This window comes from Myiozetetes cayanensis, unplaced genomic scaffold (genome assembly GCF_022539395.1).
Source record: "Myiozetetes cayanensis isolate MyiCay16 unplaced genomic scaffold, myiCay2020 scf10, whole genome shotgun sequence".
Classification (NCBI taxonomy): Eukaryota; Metazoa; Chordata; class Aves; order Passeriformes; family Tyrannidae; genus Myiozetetes; species Myiozetetes cayanensis.
In genome coordinates, this window is record NW_026086605.1 from 24,975,792 (window position 1) to 24,998,516 (window position 22,725).

Genomic DNA, 22,725 nt, shown 5'->3' on the forward strand with positions numbered 1-22,725 from the left:
ATATTGCCCTGACGATAATTATGGCAGTAAGAGTTTATAGGAAACACAATGGCAAAGAGTACCATGACATAGAGAAAATATAGAAAACATTTTTTACTGAGCTATGTTTTTTTTCCTGATCTGCCAACTACTTTTTTCTAAATAAAAAATTATCCAGAAATAAGAACAGGATGTGATCTTGCAGGAGTTGCTTGTCTGGGAAGGCTTTTCACTCTGTAGATACTGCCATTTATTCACAATTAATTTAAGAAAACACAGGATGTGGCTTGTTCAGATAATTTTTGTCTTCAGATTTAATATTTTAAGGATAACTTTAAATCTCTTTTTGCTGCTTCAGAAGCAGATTTTTCACTGTAAGCGAATATGACCATGTTTCCAACAAGTCAGTTCTAAACCATGCCATAAATGTTACGTGCTTGCTGGCCTGGAATTTTGCAGTTGATATCTGCCTATCGGTTTTTGAAAGCTTCGTTTATGGAAACTTCTTATCAATAACGTAAATTTTTCTAACTAACATTTTATTACCTTTAAAGTTCCAGTTTTCATGACTTTGATTCCAAAAGCACAGCACAGTTCTAGCTAGCACTAGCAAAGTGTTTATGACTAATAATAACTTCTCTTTACTTGTTGAGGTATTGCTAAATACTCTAGCACGACGCCAGCATAGCAGTTGGGTTGAAAAGACAGATGTGGGCAACAGAGCTTCTATTCTCTTGCCTGATTCAGGATTTTTTTTGTTACTTTTTTCTTTTTGTGCTTCCATTCTACATCTGGAAAAGGAGCCTCAGGCTTGGGGGTGGTAGCACTTGCAGAAACACAGAAATTTTGTGAACATTGCATCTGGTTGTAATCCTGGTTTCTTCAAACACAGTGCCCTTTGACAGCACTGCAAGGCTGAGAGTGTGTGTGTGTGTGTGTGTGTTAAGGTACATGGTTGTTCTTACCTCATTTTGGTTTTTATGCTTTTGAGGAGTACTGAGGTTTTTGTTTGTTTTGATTCCACTATTGAATGTATGCTAATAATCAGTACAAGAAAGCTGCTTGCATAAAACATGTCTTTGTCTTCTTTTATCCCTGTCATGAAATAGCCGAATTATGGAAACCAGCAATATGGACCAAATAGCCAGTTTCCAAACCAGCCTGGTCAGTACCCCACTCCCAACCCTCCGAGACCCCTTACATCTCCCAACTATCCTGGACAGAGGATGCCAAGCCAGCAAAACACAGGGCAGTACCCTCCTCCAACAGTCAACATGGGGCAGTATTACAAGGTAAGAATTCTTAGATTATCTTGTTGTGTTCTGGTGGCTGTTTGTGAATGAAGTCACGTTAATGACTTCATAGATACTGCTTTTACGTAATTAAAGGAAACAGAAAAAAACCCACAATGTTTTTACTAATGTTTTGGCTATCACAGAATCAAGTCAATCAGCCAAGTTGCATTTCAACTTCAGAGCAGTTCGTAAAGAAAATTGAATGTTACTGCAGCTCATTAGAGGGTTTTACAAGAAAATGTTGGTTTTACTTCAAAAATAACTTGTTAAAAAAAAGTACCTAATGGAATTCAGGTGTAATATTTTCACCTATTTGTGGTACCCTGCAAGAATACAACTTTGGAAATGTGTAATAAACGTATACTACATTGCAGCATTCTGGTTTTGGACCTACAGTGGTCACTGTTGGATTAAGCCGGACCAAACTTAAAAGCTGTTCCAGTGGTAGATTTCATCTTTGAACTGAAGTTTCCTTGACTTTCTCAGACCTCTTCCTCCTTTTTTTCTTAGTCTTTTACCTCTGTGCTGCTTGTTTTGGGCAAGAAGTAGAATTCTTAAAATGTTGCCTAAAACCTGTTTGTGGATACATCTTGAGCACTTTGTATTCTCCCAACTGAAGTTGTACTGAGGGCCTGCTGAGGTTTACGGCCTTTGAAATGCACACAAAGGTGATCTATTGCACACAGGTGATCTATTGCACACAGGTACTCCAGTGAGTATAAAATGGGGAGGACCATTGATGTTCTGACCTGCTTAAAGCATTAGCTGTTGAAGTATCTGTACTACATTCTGAATTTGAGTGTAGGCTGGAAGAATCTAAGTTGCACGTTGGTGTTGAATTAGAATTGTTTGGTGTGATTCACAAAGAAAACACCATTGAAAAAAAAAAGCAAAAGCATTTTCCAGAGAGCATCAGTGCATCCACACCATCCATTGTGGTACCCAGAGGAATACCTGTTGCCTCATGGCAACTTTTGCAGTACGCTGCCAGGAAGAACACAAGCACTAATTCCAGGGCAGTGACTTACACTAAAATAATAGCAGAAGATCTCTGAAGTTTTTAAGTGACAGAATTTTAAATACATTTTATGTATGTTTATTTTAGATGGCTTTAAGTTTTTTGATTTACAGGATAGTTCTAGCAGAGAATCTGTTGTCTTTCCAGTGTATCCCCTATTTTGTATTCAAATATTGACTGCTCTGGAAACAGTTAGGAAAAAAGAGCTCTTTTTAATAAGAGAGTTTATCCTGACTGGGAGAAAATTCCAGTTTGCCATAGAGAGAACCTGAACCTTTGAATTGTAGTGGTGGTGGAGATAGTAACTGTATGTGTTAAAGGAAGAAAAAAAAAAACAAAGATGGCTGGAAATTTAAATGCTTAAGATTTTAGAAGGCGCCTTTCTTCTTATGTATTTTTGAGTATCCTAGGCTGGCAGAGCAGCACTTAGTTACAGAGTCATATTTGAAGTCAGGATGCTTTGCTTGTCTGTAAAGGTTTTCATCTTCTGACACTCTTATGTGTTTCTGCTTATGGTACATGAGCTATTACAGGAGAGTGCCATGCCATTGCAGTTTTGTTTAATGTCAGCTTCCTTCACATCAGGGTTATTGGTTTATTCTGTTAACTGCAACCTCCCCCTTAATTACAAGAAACAAAACCAACAGTGTTTTAATACGTAACTACTATTTATATTTAATTATGCTTTTTCTATTAGTGTGTCTTATCCAGCAGCAAACTAGGAACAGAATCAAATTGTAGGTACACAGAATAAAAAACATCCCCTGTTCCCCGAGCTTTAATTCTGAATAGATGACATGGGCAGGGGTGGAAGAAAGGATAGATGGAAGTAGAAGGGACACAGACTGTCTAACTGCATGTCTTTGGATTTTGCTTTTTATGTAGGCTTCTGTGCCCTGGGGCTATTCTGGGAGGAAGGCAAAGAGATACAAAGGGCTGGGTGGGCTGTGGTGGTGTGGAAAAACTGAAGTGAATGGCTGGTTGGTTTTGGAAAGGGAGTGTTCAGATGAATGCAGAAAGGCTTTTGGCAGCCTTGCTTGTATCTAGTCCTTGCCTGACTTAAGCTGGCTGGTCTGCTGGTTTCAGTTCCTGCTGTTGCACTCCTGATGGTCCTCTTCCATGAAGGCCTCATGGGACATCCTGTGGTTTCTTGTCCAGAAATAGAGGGCCCTGCCTCCCTTGTTTGTAGTTTTTGGTGTTTGATAACAATGCTGCTCACAAGGCTTATTGTTCTTATTTGAAGATTGCAATAACAATGTGATATTATTTATTTTCTAGCCATCAAGGCCTGTACCTGTGGCAAATTACCCTCATTCACCTGTTCCAGGAAACCCCACACCACCTATGACACCAGGGAGCAATATTCCTCCATACCTGTCACCTAACCAGGATGTCAAACCACCATTCCCACCTGACATTAAACCAAATATCAATGCTTTACCACCGCCTCCAAGTGAGTAGCAAACAGAATACCCCCACAGTCACTTATGGTTCCTCTTTCTCTGCCCCTTACCCTTGAGAGTCAGGAAACTAGCTCTGATTGCTGCTCTGGGAGAGGCTCAAGTTGTAAGTTATAATAGGTGGCATGTGCAGTGTAGGCTCACTAGAGCCAGGGGACAGAAAAGAGAAAGGTTGCTGTCCCCTCCTTAAACAGAATATCAGAAAAGTTCTTCCAGGTCAAATCTGTAAGGATTTTACTGCTGAACTACTCCTTTGATACACTTCTTAAGGATAAAGCAGTTGATTTCAGGTTGTGCTATGAGTGCTTTTATAGGCTTATTTGTTGTATGAACTTTCACTGTGGTCTGTTTTGTTCAAGGGCAAAGCCATTCATGGAACAACACTGCAGAATAGTGTAAAATGTGAATATTTTATAGTGGTGTCTCTATTGTAATCCATGCAGGCTTCTTAAGAATATTCAGTAGTATGCCAAAAATTGATATATGTTCTTCTCAAAACCACTCAGCATCACGGCTACATTTGGCTGGGAACAGGGCAGGAATAACAAGATCTCTCTGACTGGATGCTAGCACGAGATGTTTGAGGTTTTGAAGTGACTGATGAACAACAGGAGATATCATTTACTAGGGAGCTGTGAAAACCTTTATGTTTTCTGTAAAATAACTGCTGCTGCATTAGCACTTTGCAGCTCTGTTTGGAGTTCAGGATAGCGGAAAAATCAAGTAGAAGAAGGTGGCCTGCAGTATTATTTGGGCAAGAACACAGCATTTAAAGCCATTTGGACTTCATAGATCAGCTGTAAGTTACCACAAACCTCATTTATGGGCTCAGGTAGTAATTGAATACAGTGTCTTTGGTCATCAGATACTATCAGCTGATGAAACTGTTGAAACTGATTGGGTAATGTTGATCCCAGTTTAAAGCAGGGAAAACAAGCGTTTTCACACTTTGACATAGTAAAGAGATTTGTTGTCAGTCTTCTGCCAACAGAGTAAGCCTAGACACAGAACCTATCCTGTAACAAAAACCAAGAATTCTTGCTGTGCCTGGCTTGTGGCTGGAATGCTAAGGTCCTAATGTGCAGTGTGGGAGAATAGAAGACTGCTTTGCCATTGTCATCAATTTGAGCTTGTCACTTGCACCACTTAGATGACGTAGTTACTTGTGATTTTCCCTTTTGTGTGTGTGAACCTGCTAAGTTAGACCCAGTAGCAGATCACTGTGCAATTTGTCACTATTCTGTATAAATATACACATTATTATTGCACTGCAGATGCTAAAGGGAAAGTTCACGCTTTCTCTCCCTCTTCGATCCCAGCCAACCACAACGATGAGCTGCGTCTGACGTTTCCCGTGAGAGATGGGGTTGTCCTGGAGCCCTTCCGGCTGGAACACAACCTGGCAGTCAGTAACCACGTCTTTCACTTACGGCCAACTGTCCACCAGACGCTGATGTGGAGGTAAGCTCAGCCTTGCTGCAAAGAAGTCTTGCGTCCCGTGGTGGAGGAGCGGCAGGGCGGAGGAGCTTTATTTAGGTTTGCCATGAATTTCGCTTCAGAAGTTGTAGATTGGATAGGAAGAATGTCCTTTTGACTCCCTGGTACTCTCACCTGTCATTTTCCAGAGACAACACATTCTAAAATGCTTTGTAATATATATTGTATCTCCTTGCTGGTAGCACATAGCATTCAGTGTCCAAAAAAATCACTACAACTGTTCCATCCTTTCCGATCTGTGTGGAATTGGAGCGGAGTGTACGTGACCCATGTGAGTACAAACTTCCATTTAGGAGGGTCTGAAGGTGCTTTGTGGCCTCTGAAATGTTAATTGCAGGAGAAGCTATGCAGGGCTCTTATAGCTTATGCTTAAATTAAATGGTGCAAACTACCTGATAATGAAAAACAACCCACTAATGAAGGACCTTATTTAGAGGCTGGGTAAAATCATTTGGAAAGACAAGTGTTTAAATTCTTAAAACTTCAGAAAGTAACTTCCTAAATTCCCCCTGTTTTCTTACTCCATAAGTAAGAACATCTCAGAAATATCAGAACATAGCTTTCCACATACAGAGGCTTCTGGTTTTCACTTACAGTTCTTATTTCCAGCACAGAATAGTTTTCCTTAGTGGTACTTACCTGCGTTTAGTATAGATCTGTGTAAGTGATTCCAGGTTATGTTTCGATTCCTCCATGCTCATGGAAGTGCCTTAGATCAAATGACAATCAGAGCCTTAATTTTTTTTTTTTAATCTATGTATTTTCAAATACTAGAAAATAATTGTGTCTCATTCTGTTTTTCTCAGAAAGTATCTCAGTGTTTATCCTGCCTGATGATTACATTGTTTGAGCCTTTCTCTGTGCACTGTGGAGGCTGGTTAGTTGCTTGGGATCTTTCATAGAAGTTGTTTCCCTGTGAGAATCTTCTTCCCACTGACTGGAATCCATTTGAGACTTCTGTTTTCATGGTGTGGAGGGCAGAGCGGCACACTCACTTCCCTGCCCTGAGGACAGGTTCTGGCTCTAAAGCTAAGGCTTGATGCAGAGTGCAGGAGTCCTTGTGCCATGGTGCCCCCTCTACCCTGAGGTAGCCTGGGGGGTTGGGAGGAAGGGAGGTTGCAGCCAGACCACATCCAATAATTAACACCTAACTTTGAGGTCAGTTATTGCTTGCTTGCATTTCATTATCGTGGAGTACTCGCAGCAGAGGGAGTTTTGGCAGTTATTTGCCAGTTCTTATTAATAAGTAATCACTACTGGGGATTGTGCTGGCTCATTCAGTAGATTTATAGTGCTGCACTGAGGCATGAGGCTGTTTCTTAATATCTGTTCTTTCTTTCTTCCTTCGCGCACCAAACACACAGCCTTTATTTAAACTTATTTTAATGAAGACTCATAGGTAAACTGTGCTCAGGTCTGCTGTTTTGAAAAGCTTGTTAATAGTGGGGAGAACGGATGGTCCTGTAATGAAGTCATTTCACATTTAACTAGGGGCTGGATGGATGCCAGAAAAATGAATTAGTCACATGTGTGGATGGATTTCGGTTTTTATAGAGAATGGTGGAATCGAGCCAATTCTCAGTATTTTTCTGCCAGTTAAAATATTCGGCAAAACCTCTCACGTGTACACACATAATGAATAGCAATGCAACTATTTCTCTCTCCACTGGGAACTCTTCATGGTTACGAGAAACAGAAAGGTTGAAGGCAGGGAAAATGTCTCCTTGAAGCTGGTTCAGTCTTCACACAGTAATGAATAATGTCCCATGGTGGAGACACTGTACTAAGAACACGAGGGTCTCCCGAGCCCTGTCACTGCTCTGTGATGTTTAGCAGGCCTGCTCACCTAATCTGCTTGGGTTGTATATCAGAGGTACCAAGCCTTGCTTCCCTCCAAGTTTCAATGACTGTGGTGTGTTCTTGTGAGGTGAGAATCTGAGTGGAACTTGCACGGAAAGCTTTCAAAAAATTGTTAATAAAATACTGAAAAAAGCCTGAAAAGGCTTCATATGGATGGATTATGTTGAAAGGTCTGGTAATTTGTATTCTATAAGTTTCTTAAAAAAAAAAAAAATGCTTCTGTCCAGTGCTAAATCTTGATGTTTTGAAATCCATAAAAGATTATGTTGAGTCAGATTGAAATCTTAGTAAGGAAAATGGCAGGTAAGGTGATGATCTCCTGAATGAGCTGTTCCTCTTGGATCTTACAAAGATATCTTCTTTCAGGCAACATGAAGAAATAAGCACGCAGATTTTCAAGTATGAACGATAAACTTTCAGCTGTCTTTTGCTGTCATGAACTGCAGAATCCTGACATTTTAGTTCAGTTTTCCATGTTCTTTTTAATTTCTTCCTTAAATTACTCATTCCTAACACAAGGTTAACATCCATTTGTTAAACTGAAGTCATAGTCTCTGCCCACTTAATTTGTGATTAACTTAATCTAAGCCTCTTCCTGTTTTGGAGGCGTTACAGAACTAATTTCTGAGGAGCTAAATAGTGTGTGAAAATTATTATTGGAGAGGTGGGAGGAATTCATGCCCTGAAATAAGGTCTAAATTGGGTAGATTTAATCCACAGCTGTGTTAATTTGGAATCACAGAAACTGCAGTTTCAGTGGGGAGTGAGATATAGGGGTCATTTTAGCTTAGTTGACTTACCTGTTCTAAGTCAGGATTAGCTGTACTTGTATTTTGTCTGTCAAGCATTCATTCAAATGCTCTTTCAAATTCTGAGATAGTGAAGGATCCAGTCTTCCAGCACACTCCACTGCTGCATACTGTTGTCCTGTTCTTAACACACAAAGGACATACATGATGTTGACATTCTTCTTTCTGCGGGATCACTCCATAGTCTAGGTTTGCAAAGGGGTTTGAGATGTTTTTTTGGAAAGTCCCTTATAAGTGTAAAATATGAACAGCTTTGGGGCAGTGCTTCCATCATTTATTCATCATGATTTGCTTCTGTTAAGGGCTGGTATGAAGAAAGCATGTTATCTCCTTATTGGCAATAATTCTAGAAAAAAAATCTGATTTTTAAAGAAAGAATGTTCCCAGCATCAAAACGACTTCCCTCTGCAATGTGAAAGCAAAGTTAAAGGAAGATTTATTGGTTGTTGTATAGGTCTGACTTGGAGTTGCAGTTCAAGTGCTATCACCATGAAGACAGACAAATGAACACAAACTGGCCAGCCTCAGTCCAGGTCAGCGTTAATGCAACCCCACTTACCATCGAACGTGGTGACAACAAGACATCTCATAAACCTCTGCACCTAAAGCACGTCTGCCAGCCAGGAAGAAACACGATTCAAATTACAGTCACAGCATGTTGTTGCGTAAGTACACTGAGCTCACGGCTGCAGCTGCTGATGCTGAGTTTGCTATTTAGAACAGTTTGCAAATGCTGCCTTAGCTGAAGGAGCCTTACTCTCGTTTTTTACCATATCTTTTTCTGGTAAGGTTCTTATTTAATGATGTTGACACAGTCAGAGTGCTAATATAGAAATTTTTGCTGCGTAATTATTGCAGAATACAGTGGTGTCCTTTCAATGTCTCTGACAATGTTCATGGTTTAGGGGAGGAAGGGAGTTTGATCTCCTACCATTTATTGTGTGCTGTGTAACAAGGTGGCTGAAGACTATTAGTGTAGAAGTAGATTACTGGGATGAAGACTGTTGATGGTACTCATTCCATTAACTTAAGGTGTTAAACTGTGTTTGGTTTGTCATGAAAAATCAACATCTCGTAATTGTTGGTGCTGGTGATGATTTTTCAAATACCTTTTCAGATTAAAAACTCATATTCCATGATGCACTGTGGACCATTCAACTTTCCCCTTTCTCCTTTTCCATGGGTTAGTTACCCTTGGGGATGAGTACTGTATTTTTAATGTAGACTGTTCTGCACATCCAGTCTGAGCCTTTGATTGTTCTCATGTCACTGACAATAAAGCAAGCTGCAAGCTCTCACAAGGTCACTGTGTGAGGCACTTTGACAATAAGCCACCCACTCATTTTGCTTTACTTCACACTGATGTTTCCCTGCATAATATCATTTATCTGGTGACTGAGAGCAGGGGCAGCATCCTGTGAATCCACAACGAGCTCTGTGTTGGGGAATAAGATTCAGTTGATTCCAGGCACATCAGTTGTAGATTGTTTTCATAACTTCTAGCATAGTCTGGGGGCAGACAGGTAGGCTAGACTGTGTCAAACCAATCCAGCGTTTTAAAATAAACCCTTATGTCAGAGATTAATATGTCAGCCCTGTGTATTCTGAATATTAAGGAGGAAGACAATGCAGAGGATCTTTGCTTTTTTAAAGCCCTTTTATACCCTATGCGTGGGGCAATGTCCTGCACAGTGTGCGGAGTATCCATAAGGGAGCACGTATGTGTGGAGGAGCAGAACCAACTTTCATATTTAAGCTGTCATGAAAGCCAAGTGTTCAAGGGAAGAGCGCAGCTCTGTTCAGGAGTGTATTTAACACGTGTGTTTGGTTCTTTTCCTAATAAAATGTGTTTTCTTGCAGTCACACTTGTTCGTGTTGCAGTTAGTACACCGGCCATCAGTTCGCTCTGTACTTCAAGGTCTACTAAAGAAACGCCTCCTCCCAGCAGAACATTGTATCACCAAGAGTGAGTTTGCATTTTGTGTGGGTGATGACTCTGCAGAATGACTAGTGTTCAGTTGTGATAAGCTATGTCTACGCAAGATTTGCTTGTTTATTGATAACCTTAAGCTGTAATTGTCTAGAATTTCCAAAACATGATGTGGGTAGATGACATCCTTGGTATCCTCAAATGTTAAAGGCTATTTTGGTGGAGGTAGCCAAGTTCCAAGAACACAAGCTTAGTTCTGATTCCAGGAGAATCTCTCTACTTTTCCCCCATATTTGTTTTTGACCCACCTAAAAGACAGATTTATTCCTTATCTATTTAGAGCTGCTTTTAGTGCTTGTATGGCACTTTATTTGTTTAAGGCTATAGCTGATATGCACGTGTGTGATGATGTGTCTGTTCAGGAGAATGTTCTAAATTACACAGAATACAGCTCTGTCGATAAATTGTTCATTAAATTGTCCCTTAAAATGTTGAAATGTTGGTCTTTCGGATCTGTATGTTAGAATTTACAGTGTGCTTGTGCTTTCTCACACATACAAATACTTTCTTCCTAAACAGTCAAGAGGAACTTCAGTAGCGTAGCAGCTTCCTCTGGCAATGCGACACTAAATGGGGAAGATGGAGTAGAGCAAACTGCTATTAAAGTGTCTCTGAAGTGTCCGATCACATTCCGGCGGATTCAGCTCCCAGCAAGGGGTCACGATTGCAAGCATGTACAAGTGAGTAGGTGCCAGTGGCCTGCCAGTATTCCCTCAGCCATGTGTTGTTACAGTACCTTTAGCTTGGTTATCATATGAGAGTGCCTAATGAAATGGTGTTTATGTTTGTCAGCCTAAACAATTAACTATATTTATATGCTTAATCTAGAGGAAGAAAGTGAGTTGTTTGGTTTAGTTTTCATGTCAGTTTTGCTTTTGTCTAACTGATTCATTTAATACAGTATTCTCCCTTTATTTCCTTTTGTTTTGTTTGGTTTTCTCCTTGTTACTTTCTGATACCCAGTGCTTTGATCTGGAATCTTACTTGCAACTGAACTGTGAAAGAGGAACTTGGAGGTGTCCAGTATGCAAGTAAGTGCAACCATACTTCGTTGCAGTTGTACACAATTTGACCAAATTTAGATAATTTTAAAGGTCAAGAAGGGGAGAAAAGGGAGTGCTAGGAAATAAGGTGTATATGCCACATTTACTGAAGAGCATCAATTCCAATGAGAATTCTTACAATATTTCACCACCCTGGATTATGAGAAATCTAAAAAGAGATAATGAAATCTTTTCTCACAAAATATGTAACCTACAAGCTCTCATTACAGGCTGTTAGTGGGTTGTGTAGAGTTCAAAAGAGGCTCAAATATTTACACTGATAAGGGAGATATCTATATAAATTAAACTGGAAGTTTGTCTTCTCCTAGATTTTGAAGTATAAGCAACTACTAGATAACAACATGCCATGGCAAAAGAAGGGATAGTCTATTCTAGAGTTATTTTTTTATAATTTTAATTTGTAATCCCCAATTTACTGAACTTCAAATATGTAGGTAGTGTTCAGCATCCAGCTAAACATTCAGTAAGGATGCCAAATAACTGTCTCAGGTACTGAGCTTTGAGTCATATAGATGTGCAGTAAATGACAGTGTTCAAGGAGAAGGGGAATTTTGGAGACTGCAACAGTTCCCAGTAATTAGGTAGGAAATTAATTTGGATCCTCCAAGGTAACAGTCAATATCAAGTGCAAATTAAAGTGAGAGCAGAAAGCAGGTAAGATTCTATTCCAGAATAAGGCTGATTTTAAAAAAGGTAAAAAATTTCCAAAGAACAGAAGTTTGTAATTGTTGCTTAAAGGAAAAGAGTGATGGATACCTTTGGCATAATTCAACCTTATGTTTTGACCAGAGAGCTAGTATACTGCATAAGAAATGGAACAAAAAGCTTTGAAGTGGTTACAGGCTGTCCCTCCGTATGTTTAACTGGGCAGAAAGAATTGCAGAATGTTTGGAGGCCAGTTCAATGTCTGTGTCCTACTGAGCCCAGTCCACAGGGTTAGGAGTCTGTGCCAGCCTCAGCTGAGAAGCCAGGGCTCTTTAGCTCGAGCAGCTGTAGCTGTAACAGCTTCTACTTAGTCTCCACAAGTCTCCAGTTCTGTGAACATGGCAGGCTGGAGACAAGCTTGTTTCCATGGCCATCCATGACTGATACATATCCTAACATACAGGTGCTTTCTCTGAACTACCCAAACCTTTTCTGTCTTCTAAGTTTGGCTAAAAATATCACAAGAATTGGATGTCTTGCTTTCTTAATTCATGTATTCATACACCCAGGCTAAATTTTTGTCCTGTTTCTCTGAGCATGAGCACCTGCATTCAGATCTAAGTGGCTACATAAATAAATCATTTCTGGTTTTGTTTTGTTCTGTCCCCATCTGTGCCAATCTTGAGTAAAATAGCTATAATGCCTAGTTACTTTGAAGCCTAGTACTGTGTAGCTAAAAAAAAGAGAAAGATGTAATTTAAAAAATAGTGCTAACTGATGTTCACAGGAGAGATCTGCTGCGTTTGAAAAGACTTTAAATTTGCAATATATTTCACTAACAAAAATTACTTACAGAGTGTGAACACACACAAGTAGATGTCTCCTTATCTCATCTATATGATGTAAATACTGTTATCCTGGTAATGAAAATGTAAAACTGAAATTGTTTGCCCAAAATCATTCTTAGATGATATATTATATAATCAGCCTGCTAATTTCATCACTAATCTATCCTTCTTTCATGCCTAGCAATATTCTAACCTGAGGTTTGGGGTTTTTTTTCCTTTCTAGTAAAACTGCTCTTTTGGAGGGCTTGGAGGTTGACCAGTATATGTGGGGTATTCTGAACGCTATACAAAAGTAAGTGATCTTACTCATTTCTGATATCCAAGACTAAGCAACTAGGAGATATGTTAATGAGTACTGAGAGAACCACACCAAAATAAATCTTGGTGATTGAACTTGGCTGTTTTGTTGCATGGCTCTTGGGTGGAGCTGGTGATACAGTGAATCAGATTCCATCTACTTCATAGATTTTGTCTGGGTTGTCTCTTGATGGCAACCTCAAAAATGAAGCAGAGGGAAGAGCAAAAATGGAAGATTTACTGCCTTCTTGTATTTACAAGCAGTCCTTCTGATTCACAGGTGGCAGACCACATCAATATGTTTGGATTGCATTGTGTGGATAAACACAGAAATGTGCTCTGAGAGTTGCCTTTTTTATAACTTGCTTTCAGCACACATTTGAGGAATAAAAGATCTTAAGGTTGTATTCTACCAGAGCATTTCAGAACATTGGTGACCATGCAGTTTCTTACGGACACTTCAGCAGAATTGATTTAAAAAACTTCAGTTGATATGCTAAATTTTTCACATTATTTTACAGCTCCGAGTTTGAAGAAGTTACCATTGATCCAACTTGCAGTTGGAGGCCAGTCCCTATAAAGTCAGATATTCACATCAAAGATGACCCAGATGGCATTCCCTCAAAAAGATTTAAGACCATGAGTCCAAGCCAGATGATCATGCCAAATGTAATGGAGATGATTGCAGCTTTGGGTCCTGGCCCATCACCTTACCCATCCTTACCCCCTCCTCCAGGAGGCAACAACTCCACTGAATATGGTAACCAAGGTTAGTTTTACAGATTTATGTACCCAGGTGGTCACTCTAGAAGTTGATGAGTCAGCCTTGTGATTCAGGTATGTCAGTGCATCTTCTCAGAGATGCATAAGGAAAAACATATGGCTGCATTTTTGAAAGTCTACATTAGTCTTTTCAGTTAAGATTCATCTGTTTAAAGAAAAATATATTTTAGTAAGTGTTATGTTTTAGTAATATATTGTAGTATTTAGTTATTTTATATTTTAAGTCGTATTTGTAGCCATGCAGCCCTCCCTGAATCAACAAACATTGTATGTTACTGTAAATATTTATGGCCTGCCACAATATACACATTTCCACATTTTTTCTATGCTTTTTCCTTCTGTTCCTCTCTCAAGTGAAGACTCCCAGTACTACATAAGTTAGAAAGTAGAGAACCTGACCCTACTACTTGGGCCACTAAGGTTAACTTATGGCCAGGTGAGTGACATTCAGTAGGCCACCCAGAAAATGGATGACTTTTAAAGACCTTTTAGCTGTTTTGCAAACACCTTTGCCTTAGAAAATTCCTTTTCAGTCCCTCTGCCCATGTGCTGCCAGATTGAGAAACAGGGAACTAAACACAGGGAGTGGAGATAGGTTTTCAAATTACTGGTGTGTTGTGAATAACTCAATTATAGTGACAATTCTGAAAATATGAAACCAGAGCCTGTTTCTTTTGCAAGTAATATGATATGACTCAGTTCAGCTCTGGGAAAAGACCAACTGTTCACACCATCAGAATCCCCAAATTGATTACAAGGTGATACATGTGCTTTTTGCAGGCGTTGAAGAAAAATATAGATTGCATGCAAAATACGGTTAATTTGCTCCAATGACTCAAAACTGATGACAGATGATAAAACTTCTAAGGTTTTCAAACAGATGAATGATTACTATAACAAAGCCAAGAGCACTGAATCACAATTTTTTCACATGTTCAGTAGGAGTGAAGTGCAGTCAGAGCATGAGAACAGAGCCATCTCTTCTTCACCGTATTTCTGGCTCATAGTCAGGAGCGGACAGGGTAGTCACGTAGAGTGGGGGGTTTAGGGTTTGTGTAATGATTGCTGCCTAGGCTGTTATGTTGCTGCCTTCCCCTATGGATCCTGTAGCAGAGGCAGTCATTGCTTCTTGGAGCCCTGAGTCATCAGTGGCAGGTGAAACCCACACTCTCCTATTTCCCCTGCAATAGGCATATCAGTGCAGCCCACCATGTTATCCTGAATGTCTCAGAGGTCTCTCCCTCAGCACATGGCACATCTCTTGCCACAAGAGAAGAACATGCTGCTGCATGGCTGTAACTCCCTGGGCATGCTGCCTTGTATCTTCATTCTCCGCCAATACGTGCACTCTAGTGATAGCAATTAGATAACTGTCCTTTAGAGCAATATAGTAGTAGTAGTACTACTGTGGTTTATGTTTGTTTGTTTGGGTTTGACAGGAAGCATACCGAAGCTTAATTTGCAAATATAACAAATACTCGGTAATAACAGACCACATTCCAGCTGTGTGCTAATTAATTACTCCTGATGCAAGGCAAGACCAGCTATATTCTGTGAAACTCATCCAGTTTGCAGATTAACAAAATGAGAATTAAGGCTCTGCAGTATTTACATGATAGATCAAAGTCCTGATGTCTTTGAGGAGTACTCTTACATGGCTAATGACTTCTATTCCTCCTAGATTAGACTTCTGCTTGTGAAGCTGGGCTGAAGAGCAAATGATGCAGTTACTTCAGTTTGTCAAACTCCCTTCTGGAGCTGAATACTTAAAATTGCTGTACTTCAGCTGACAAACTGCAGGCTCTCTGTGCAAGCTCCAAAGCTATTCTGTTGTTTCAGAGCTCAGTATCATCCAGTTCAGTTGCTTTTATAAAATAGCTAAGTGGTTTTACTTCGGTTTTTTGCAGTTCATAGCAAATAAGCCACTGCATCTGAGTTGAAAGTGTTAAGAGAGGGATCTTGACAGAGAAAATATGGAGAGTAAAATCCCTTTGTTGGGATACATACTTGCTTTAGAATTCAAATGAAGATCCCTGGGCTGAGGTGGTGTGGCTTGTTTCAGGATGGTAGATGAGGGTATGCGTGTGTAAATTCAGACACGTGAATTTTATTGGGGTTTCTGGGAGCAAGGAGAATTACATCACAGGCTCCAATTAGATGTGAAGGCCTCTACTGTGCTATCTTAATGGAAGTTGCCTCTTTGTCCCACAGAGGAAGAGGTAAAATATGTGCTGTACTACGAACTGGTACTGTGGCATTGTCCAGATTCGCTTCTGTCAATTAGTTCCATCAGAAACTGAAGCAATGCTACAATCTTACTGAGTGTGTAGAAGCACAGACATAAATAAGACAAGTGTCCTATAAATAATTTGGGACTTGGGCAGTCAGTCTCAATTATACTGAGATGCTTCCAAATGCAAATATCCCATAGAATTTAATATCCTGTTTTAGTTCTCGGCATGGTTAAGTTTATGTGGTGACTTGACGGTAGATTTTGAAAATGTCAGCAGTTTTCAATTAGTTACAACACATACATGGATTATTACAGGAGCCAGTATTTGAAAGCTGAGTGTCCTTTCTCCTGCCTGTTCCCCCAGCTCTCTTGGCCGTGGGGAACACAGTGTGGTCACGTTCAGCATCACAGTTGCCCTGTGGTGTGCAGGGAGAACATCACCCCACACAGCTTTTACAGGATGCTCTGAGAGATCAGTGTTGGGAAACAAATCACATCTGTTTCTTTTTCAGGCAACAGTTACCAAGGTCATGGCAATTTTGACTTCCCACACGGGAATCCTGGTGGCACATCTATGAATGACTTCATGCATGGGCCACAGCTGTCGCATCCCCCCGACATGCCAAGCAGCATGGCAGCTCTCGACAAGCCTCTCAGTCACCCCATGCAGGAATCTGTAAGTAATGGTGCTGTGCACGTAGATTTTCCTTTGTGGGGATAAGGAGCGCTCATCCAGCTAACGGACTTGCCTTATGAACTGCTTTTGCTTTTGTGGATTCCTCACTTTGGAAGTTTGTGAAGGAGAATAGTCCTGAGAAATGCCAGAAATGTCGTTTTTCAGTTTCCGGCTGTTTTGAGTTTTTGGAGAAGCACTTCTGCACTTTTTGAATTGTCAATTAAGCTTGTTTATCTGAAAGAAAAAACCTGGCTTGGTGTGTTTGTATTAATCATTGTGCTGTGCTCTGACACATGAAGAAACCTGTACTTCATTCCCTAGGCCAGCAGGTCTGTGAATATCCATCTCCAGGAGACGGCTTGTTAAAGCAAGACATTGGCTGACTTCAAAGCAGGGACAATATCTTCCCTGGCTTTTTCCCTGAAGGCAAAATTTGCATGAAAGCATTTTGAGAGGGAGTTCTACCCCTCAAGTAGCAAGAAAGGCGCCTTTACCCTGTTGGGAAGAGGACAAGCCTGTAGATTTGAGGAAGAGATGCTGCCTCTGCTCTGAAAGCATCAATATAAGAGACTAAAAAATGGAGGTTCCTTGGATCTCAGACGGTGAGGCAGAACTGTGCCTTGGAAAAGCAGCTTGCTTAGAGCACTGATTTTTCTTACAGAACTTTATATATCTCCAGAAAATGCAGTCCTGCAGCAGCTAGGTGATAGAAAAGCTACCAGCAGCATTTAGCTCTTAGGCATGGCTAGTCATCTATTTTAGCTCTGTGTGTGGGGTGTGTATACATCCTTTTATGTTCATTTAAGTTGCAGGGCAAGGGCTTTAAAGTGTGCTGTTACTGCACAGGAAGGATGTTTAACTTGACAAGTCATCTGTGCTGTGTCTTTAGTGAATCCTAGAAAGTACAATTTCAGAATGTAATGAGGAAATGTGGTAGCAGATGTTCAGCAAAAGCCTACTCAGTCAATGTCTCCTCTAGCTGGCAGTGGATTTTCCAAGGAGGATGGTGAGAAACAGAAGAGAGTGGAGAGAGAGTTCTTAGTATAGTTTGGAGAGAGCCCAAGTATCAAGACTATCTGCAGAGTCCAGAAACTGTAATGACTTTACCACTTTACAGGATAATAAAGGAGAACAAATGTGCTGTAAACTTAATTTCACATTGGCAAATTCCACATACACAGCTTATCTGGTCTGAATTCTCTGCATCAGAACCAACATACAGTATTAGAATATAGTAGTGAGAGGAAATACTACCTGCCTGAGCCACTCACAGCTGCTTTCCTTTGAATCAAAGCCACAGGGAATTATTTGCTTCTCATTACCTAACACCTACCTCTTGACTTCATCAGTTAACTGTTATACCTTTGCTATAGTAGTTGCCCCTACCTTAAGTAGTAGGACATGAAGTGGTTGAATATGAAAGTGAAGAATTTGTGGCTTTCTGAAAATGAGACTGCTTACAGATGATAGCAGAGGTGGAAGTTTCTCAAAGTTATGCATATTCCAGAGCTGTGGGAGTGTATCTGGGCAAATGTTAATAGACTCTTGGTTCTGTGGGCCAATCTGCAGCAAATCTGATGCTAGGTTATGATAGCTGACTACTAAAGTAAACCTTTGCCTCACTTCTCCCTCATCTATCATGATGCTCAAGCTATACCATTTGGGAACAAGAAGCAGTGCTAAAGCAGATTCCACCTGGATGATGGCAGTGGCTGATTTTCTGTAATGAAGATCAGGTTTCAGGCGTTTTAGGACAGGAGATTTAGACTGACCTTGTCACTGAGGCCATGCAGTCTTTAGTCCACGCTTGAGGCCTCTTAGTGCTCCCACTCAGCCTTTTCAATATATAAAATCTCTGCTTTCCTCTTTCTGTCTTACTCTCTTGCTTTTGTTCTTCTCTCTCAAAAGTGAACTGTTTGTCTGTAGCAGACAGTCAGGAAAGGCATCTTTAAAATCACTGCTTCTAGAGAAATGCACGCCATTAACGCATTCCTAAATTGTGTAGCTGCGTGTCTTTGGACAGACATTTTCATATAAATATAACTGTGAACACCTTGTGTGATTGAACCAAGATTTTAAGGTGTTACCTGTGCTCTTGTCTGGCTTTCTGTCTTTCATTTTTACACATTTAGTAGGTTTTAGTAGTTTGCACATAGTATTCACTTTGGCCATTACGTGTTTACAAGGTGAGTCAGGATCAGATGTTTGGTCCCTTTAGACCTGATGTCTCTCTTGCTGGAGCTGAATGCTACTGAGGAAGTTCCTAATTTTCCATTACGAAGATTTATGTGGTGGTCCCTACATAATGGTAGGCAGAGAAAGTTAATCCCTCCATACTCCATAGGTCACTCCAGGAAATGCACAGGTTTGCTCAGTGTAGGCAGGGCTGGGTAACCAGGGCTGAATCAGTCAGAACTTCCTCCTCTCAACACTGCTGTTCCACTCCTGTGGAAGAAGGAGAAAAGCAAGACCTGAACAGAAGGAATACCAGCATAGAGCATTGTGAGAGCTGTAGAACAGATGCTACATTGCAACAGTGCAAGATTGCTACAGAATAGCTGCCACAATAGTATCTTGTTTGTTTTTAGAAATTGTAAACAAGTTTTAGACAAAGGAGAATTCAGAGTTAGCTCTAGTTTAATGCTAATTGCAGACATGTAAGGTACATGACTGAGCAGTGGATGATCACTCAATAGTTGCATATACACAGTGAGGTGATATGAGCTGGTGCCACTGTAAAAAGCCATCACTCTTATTTCTATTTTCTCATTTCCTGCCTCTCACACCAGCACAGGTGTTACTGCAGCCATGAAGTGATCAGGACCCAGATACTGATGTGACTGAAAACTAAATCGGGGCAGGGTGGGGAAATTCAGTGCATGTCTCCAGGGATGCACCTCGCATGCAGTGACAAAGGCATGGATGGGAAAAGTGCCCAAGAACATCAGGGCAGGCAGGATGGCCTCTTTTAGTGGTTTTGCTGGCTAGCACAGCAAAAGAGTTGATAAAGCTATGACCCTGGTAATGGAGAAAGATATAAAGCATCGACTTAACCTGGTGATTTTTTTACCCACTATCAATTTTCTTCAGAGACAGAAAGAATATTGTTGTGCAGCTGGAAGGCCCTGTTGCTCTGAGCTGTACACCTCAGCACTCCTAGAGGTCACTGTTGGGCTGTAGAGTTGTGTTGTTCCGTGCTATTAAGCTGAAGATGTAGTTGTCTGCTATAAGCTTTTCTTTTATAGATTGCAAAGGTTTTACGAGTGCCGAAGGTTATTTCTCTACAAACAACTCTGGAATTAACCTTGCTACGTAAGCAAAGGCAACTTCGTTAGACTCTGCATTCATAGTATGGGTTAGGTTTTTCAAAATAAAATTATCAGAGTTGCAGCTGCAAGCTAAACATGCACAAAGTGTATTGCTTAAAATGTGTTTGCACCACAGCAAACTTATCATTAGTTACTGAATGCAAATGCAAAGATGTTGTGGTCCTGAGCATTTTGCTTTCTCCAAGTAGGCTGGTATAGCTGGTGGCCAAAGTCAGATGGACTCTGAACCTTCAATGTTTAAAGATTATGGTGGCCCTAATACAAGGAACAATTGCTCCCTATAAAATAGTTATCTAAGGGCCCAAGTGACTGCCTTATCGACTAAATATTTGTGTATCTGTGTGTGTGTATATATATATATATATAAAATCCTTACCTGTATAAAATAGAATTTCTAACCTCTTTATTAGTTTTGAAATTTGTCTGAGAACATATTAATGCCTTAATGCCTCCTGGTTTAAATAATTATTGGTATAAACATGCCAGTATGACTCTTCCTTTGTGCATTCAGGGATTTAAGAGACTATTCAATATAATCCTGTTTTGGTTTGTTTTGATTTTTTTTCTTTTTTTTTTTTCTTTTTTTTTTCTTTTTTTTTTTTTCAAAAAAGTGGTTTCCCACTTTAACAAAACTGTCTTTAAGTGTTTTTTACTCTTTGTTATTATAAACTTCCTTAATTTCCACACTTTCTGTTGCACATGTGCTCAGTGAGTGAGAAAGGACACAGTACTATTTGGAGAGACATCTGCTTACACTTGGACTTCTGTATAGGTTTTAGGCTGCAAATTCATTTACATTAAGGTATGGTCTGTGGGCAGATTTTGTACAAATTTACCCCTGAAGTAACAACGATGTTGTAGAATATTTTTCAAGTAATCAAACTGTGACTCTGATGGAAAGATGTGTGTCAGTACGTAAGTCTCATATGGGAAAGAGACCCAAATGCCATGTTGCAGATAGAATCCTGCTCTTTCCCCAAACCTTGTAATAACAAAGTGTTGAATAGGACCTCCTATTTTTTTTTTTTACCGAGGATGACTATCCCAAGGGATCAGTATTCACGATTCAGTTTTTCTAAGAGTGGTGAAATGTCTTTTTTTAAATGCTTATTTCTCTATTTTTTAATTTTTTTTTTGGGTGGGGTAGAACATTTTATTTGCATTTTGTAATAACCTCCCTTTGCTTTCCAAAACTGAAGACTGAGGTTAAGACAACCTTGCAGTTTACTGTGATATGAGAGGGTGAATACTGACATAGCATTTTGCTGGTTTCTGTTGGCTTGGCTAGATGAATTTCATGCTGTTGTTGTATGTATTTGTTCTTTTATTTCAGCTCCATTTTGTGGCAATATGTAGCATTCCTCAAAAAATGTCTACATTTTTTGTTTCTCCATATACCCAATTAACATGAGATATCTGATTCTGAAGCGTTCAGACACTTCTTTCTCATGGCCCCAAGGTCAAGCCCCAGAGAATCTACTAGCATTAAATGTGACGTGCAGCAGAAGGAAAAATTGGGCTTGTGCATTTTTATTGCTTCTCTGTCATGTGAGAAAGACTTTTCCCCCCATTCTTCAATAATAGGGTTTGGAAGATGCATCTGGTTTTGGTAGTTTATTCCCCACAGAAAACAAAAAGATGCTAAGCTTTTACTGGAGAACTTGTCCATGGCATGAATACAAAAGAGCAGTGTGATCATTAGATCGGTGTGAGCCGAGGCAGTGTACTTGGCAGTCAGCAGGTGTGCAGCCACCTACAGCAGCTTGGCTGATGGTGGGGAGCGCGCTACCTGAGCCAGCTTGGTTTTGTCAGCCATCAGAACCCATGAATATCAGCGAGGAAAACCTTCAGCCCTTAAAAGGGATGTTGCATTCTGAAAAGAAAAGGAGGGGAGGAGTGGGGAAGGGCCGGTGTTTGCAAGATGTTTGTAATGAGCTGAAACAGGAATAGGCTGCGGTGTCAGGAAACTACAGAATAAGGGAGCTGAGCAGAAATTATGCATTTTCTTGGTTAATGAGTTTCCTGGCATAGCGATCATTATTCAACAAGCTCTCCTCCATTCACTCATAGAATATTTTGGGGCAAAAGCATATACCTTGCTAATGCTGAGCAGCACCCATAAGCCTCCTTCCCTCCTCTTTAGGGGTTCATTGTTTTGCATCTTCAAGCGCAGTTTTCCACATTACAAGGAAGCAAACCGACAGCACAAATCCAGTGTGTTTTTAACCCCTTACAGACAACCTCCAAAAAGCTGGTACACTTCCTCCAGCATTGGGATATGGAGTTTTCTTTTCCGATTGCGCTTTTTCATTTTTTGGTTTTTTTGGTTTGTTGGTTTTGTTGGGGTTTTTTTTGTTGTGTGTGTTGTTTTTTAATTCGTTTCTTTTTATAACATGCAGTTACAGAGTCAGGCACGCGAGCACTGTACCTTGTGGCCTCACTTTCTTTTCCTGCTTTTTTCCTCCTCCGCAGATCCCTCATCCCGGCAGCACTGATCAGTCCCATACTTCCATGCAGCAAGGTTTGCACGTCCCTCACCCCAGCAGCCAGTCAGGGCAGCCATTACATCACAGCGGGCCTCCTACCCAGCAGTCCCGGCAGCCACCCCCGGCCGCTTCTAGCAACCATCCACACAGTGACCTGACCTTTAATCCCTCCTCAGCCTTAGAGGGTCAGGCTGGTGGACAGGGAGCACCCGACATGCCGGAGCCCTCGCTGGATGTAAGTCTGTGTCATACTCTCATCTGCCTGCCATAGCGTGTGCTTCGCATCGCGGCGGGAGGGTGGGGCGGGCGTGGGGACGGGGAGCCGCTTCCACAGCACATGCCATCCTCTCATGCTTTGGTACATGGGCACAGGTGCTGCAGCCAAGGTGACAGGGCGCTCCTGGCTTGCTGGGAGAATGGTTCCGGTTGGAGCAGCTGCGTGGTGTGCAAGCCACG

General features: G+C 40.6%; 1 protein-coding gene across 9 annotated transcripts in view; it reads left to right on the plus strand.

The window, feature by feature from the left end:
* ZMIZ1 (zinc finger MIZ-type containing 1) overlaps positions 1-22,725 on the plus strand; it is a 344,245-nt gene that overhangs the window by 313,700 nt on the left and 7,820 nt on the right. For 6 of the 9 annotated variants that reach the window (XM_050335676.1, XM_050335698.1, XM_050335687.1 and 3 more), the window contains 11 exons: positions 1,089-1,271; positions 3,571-3,745; positions 5,027-5,213; positions 8,373-8,583; positions 9,779-9,884; positions 10,428-10,588; positions 10,872-10,939; positions 12,689-12,757; positions 13,284-13,531; positions 16,291-16,454; positions 22,256-22,504. In XM_050335676.1, coding sequence (XP_050191633.1) covers positions 1,089-1,271; positions 3,571-3,745; positions 5,027-5,213; positions 8,373-8,583; positions 9,779-9,884; positions 10,428-10,588; positions 10,872-10,939; positions 12,689-12,757; positions 13,284-13,531; positions 16,291-16,454; positions 22,256-22,504 — 1,821 coding nt within the window. The remainder of the gene's footprint in view (positions 1-1,088; positions 1,272-3,570; positions 3,746-5,026; positions 5,214-8,372; positions 8,584-9,778; positions 9,885-10,427; positions 10,589-10,871; positions 10,940-12,688; positions 12,758-13,283; positions 13,532-16,290; positions 16,455-22,255; positions 22,505-22,725) is intronic. The other 3 variants (XM_050335708.1, XM_050335754.1, XM_050335717.1) reach the window with 2 other exon arrangements.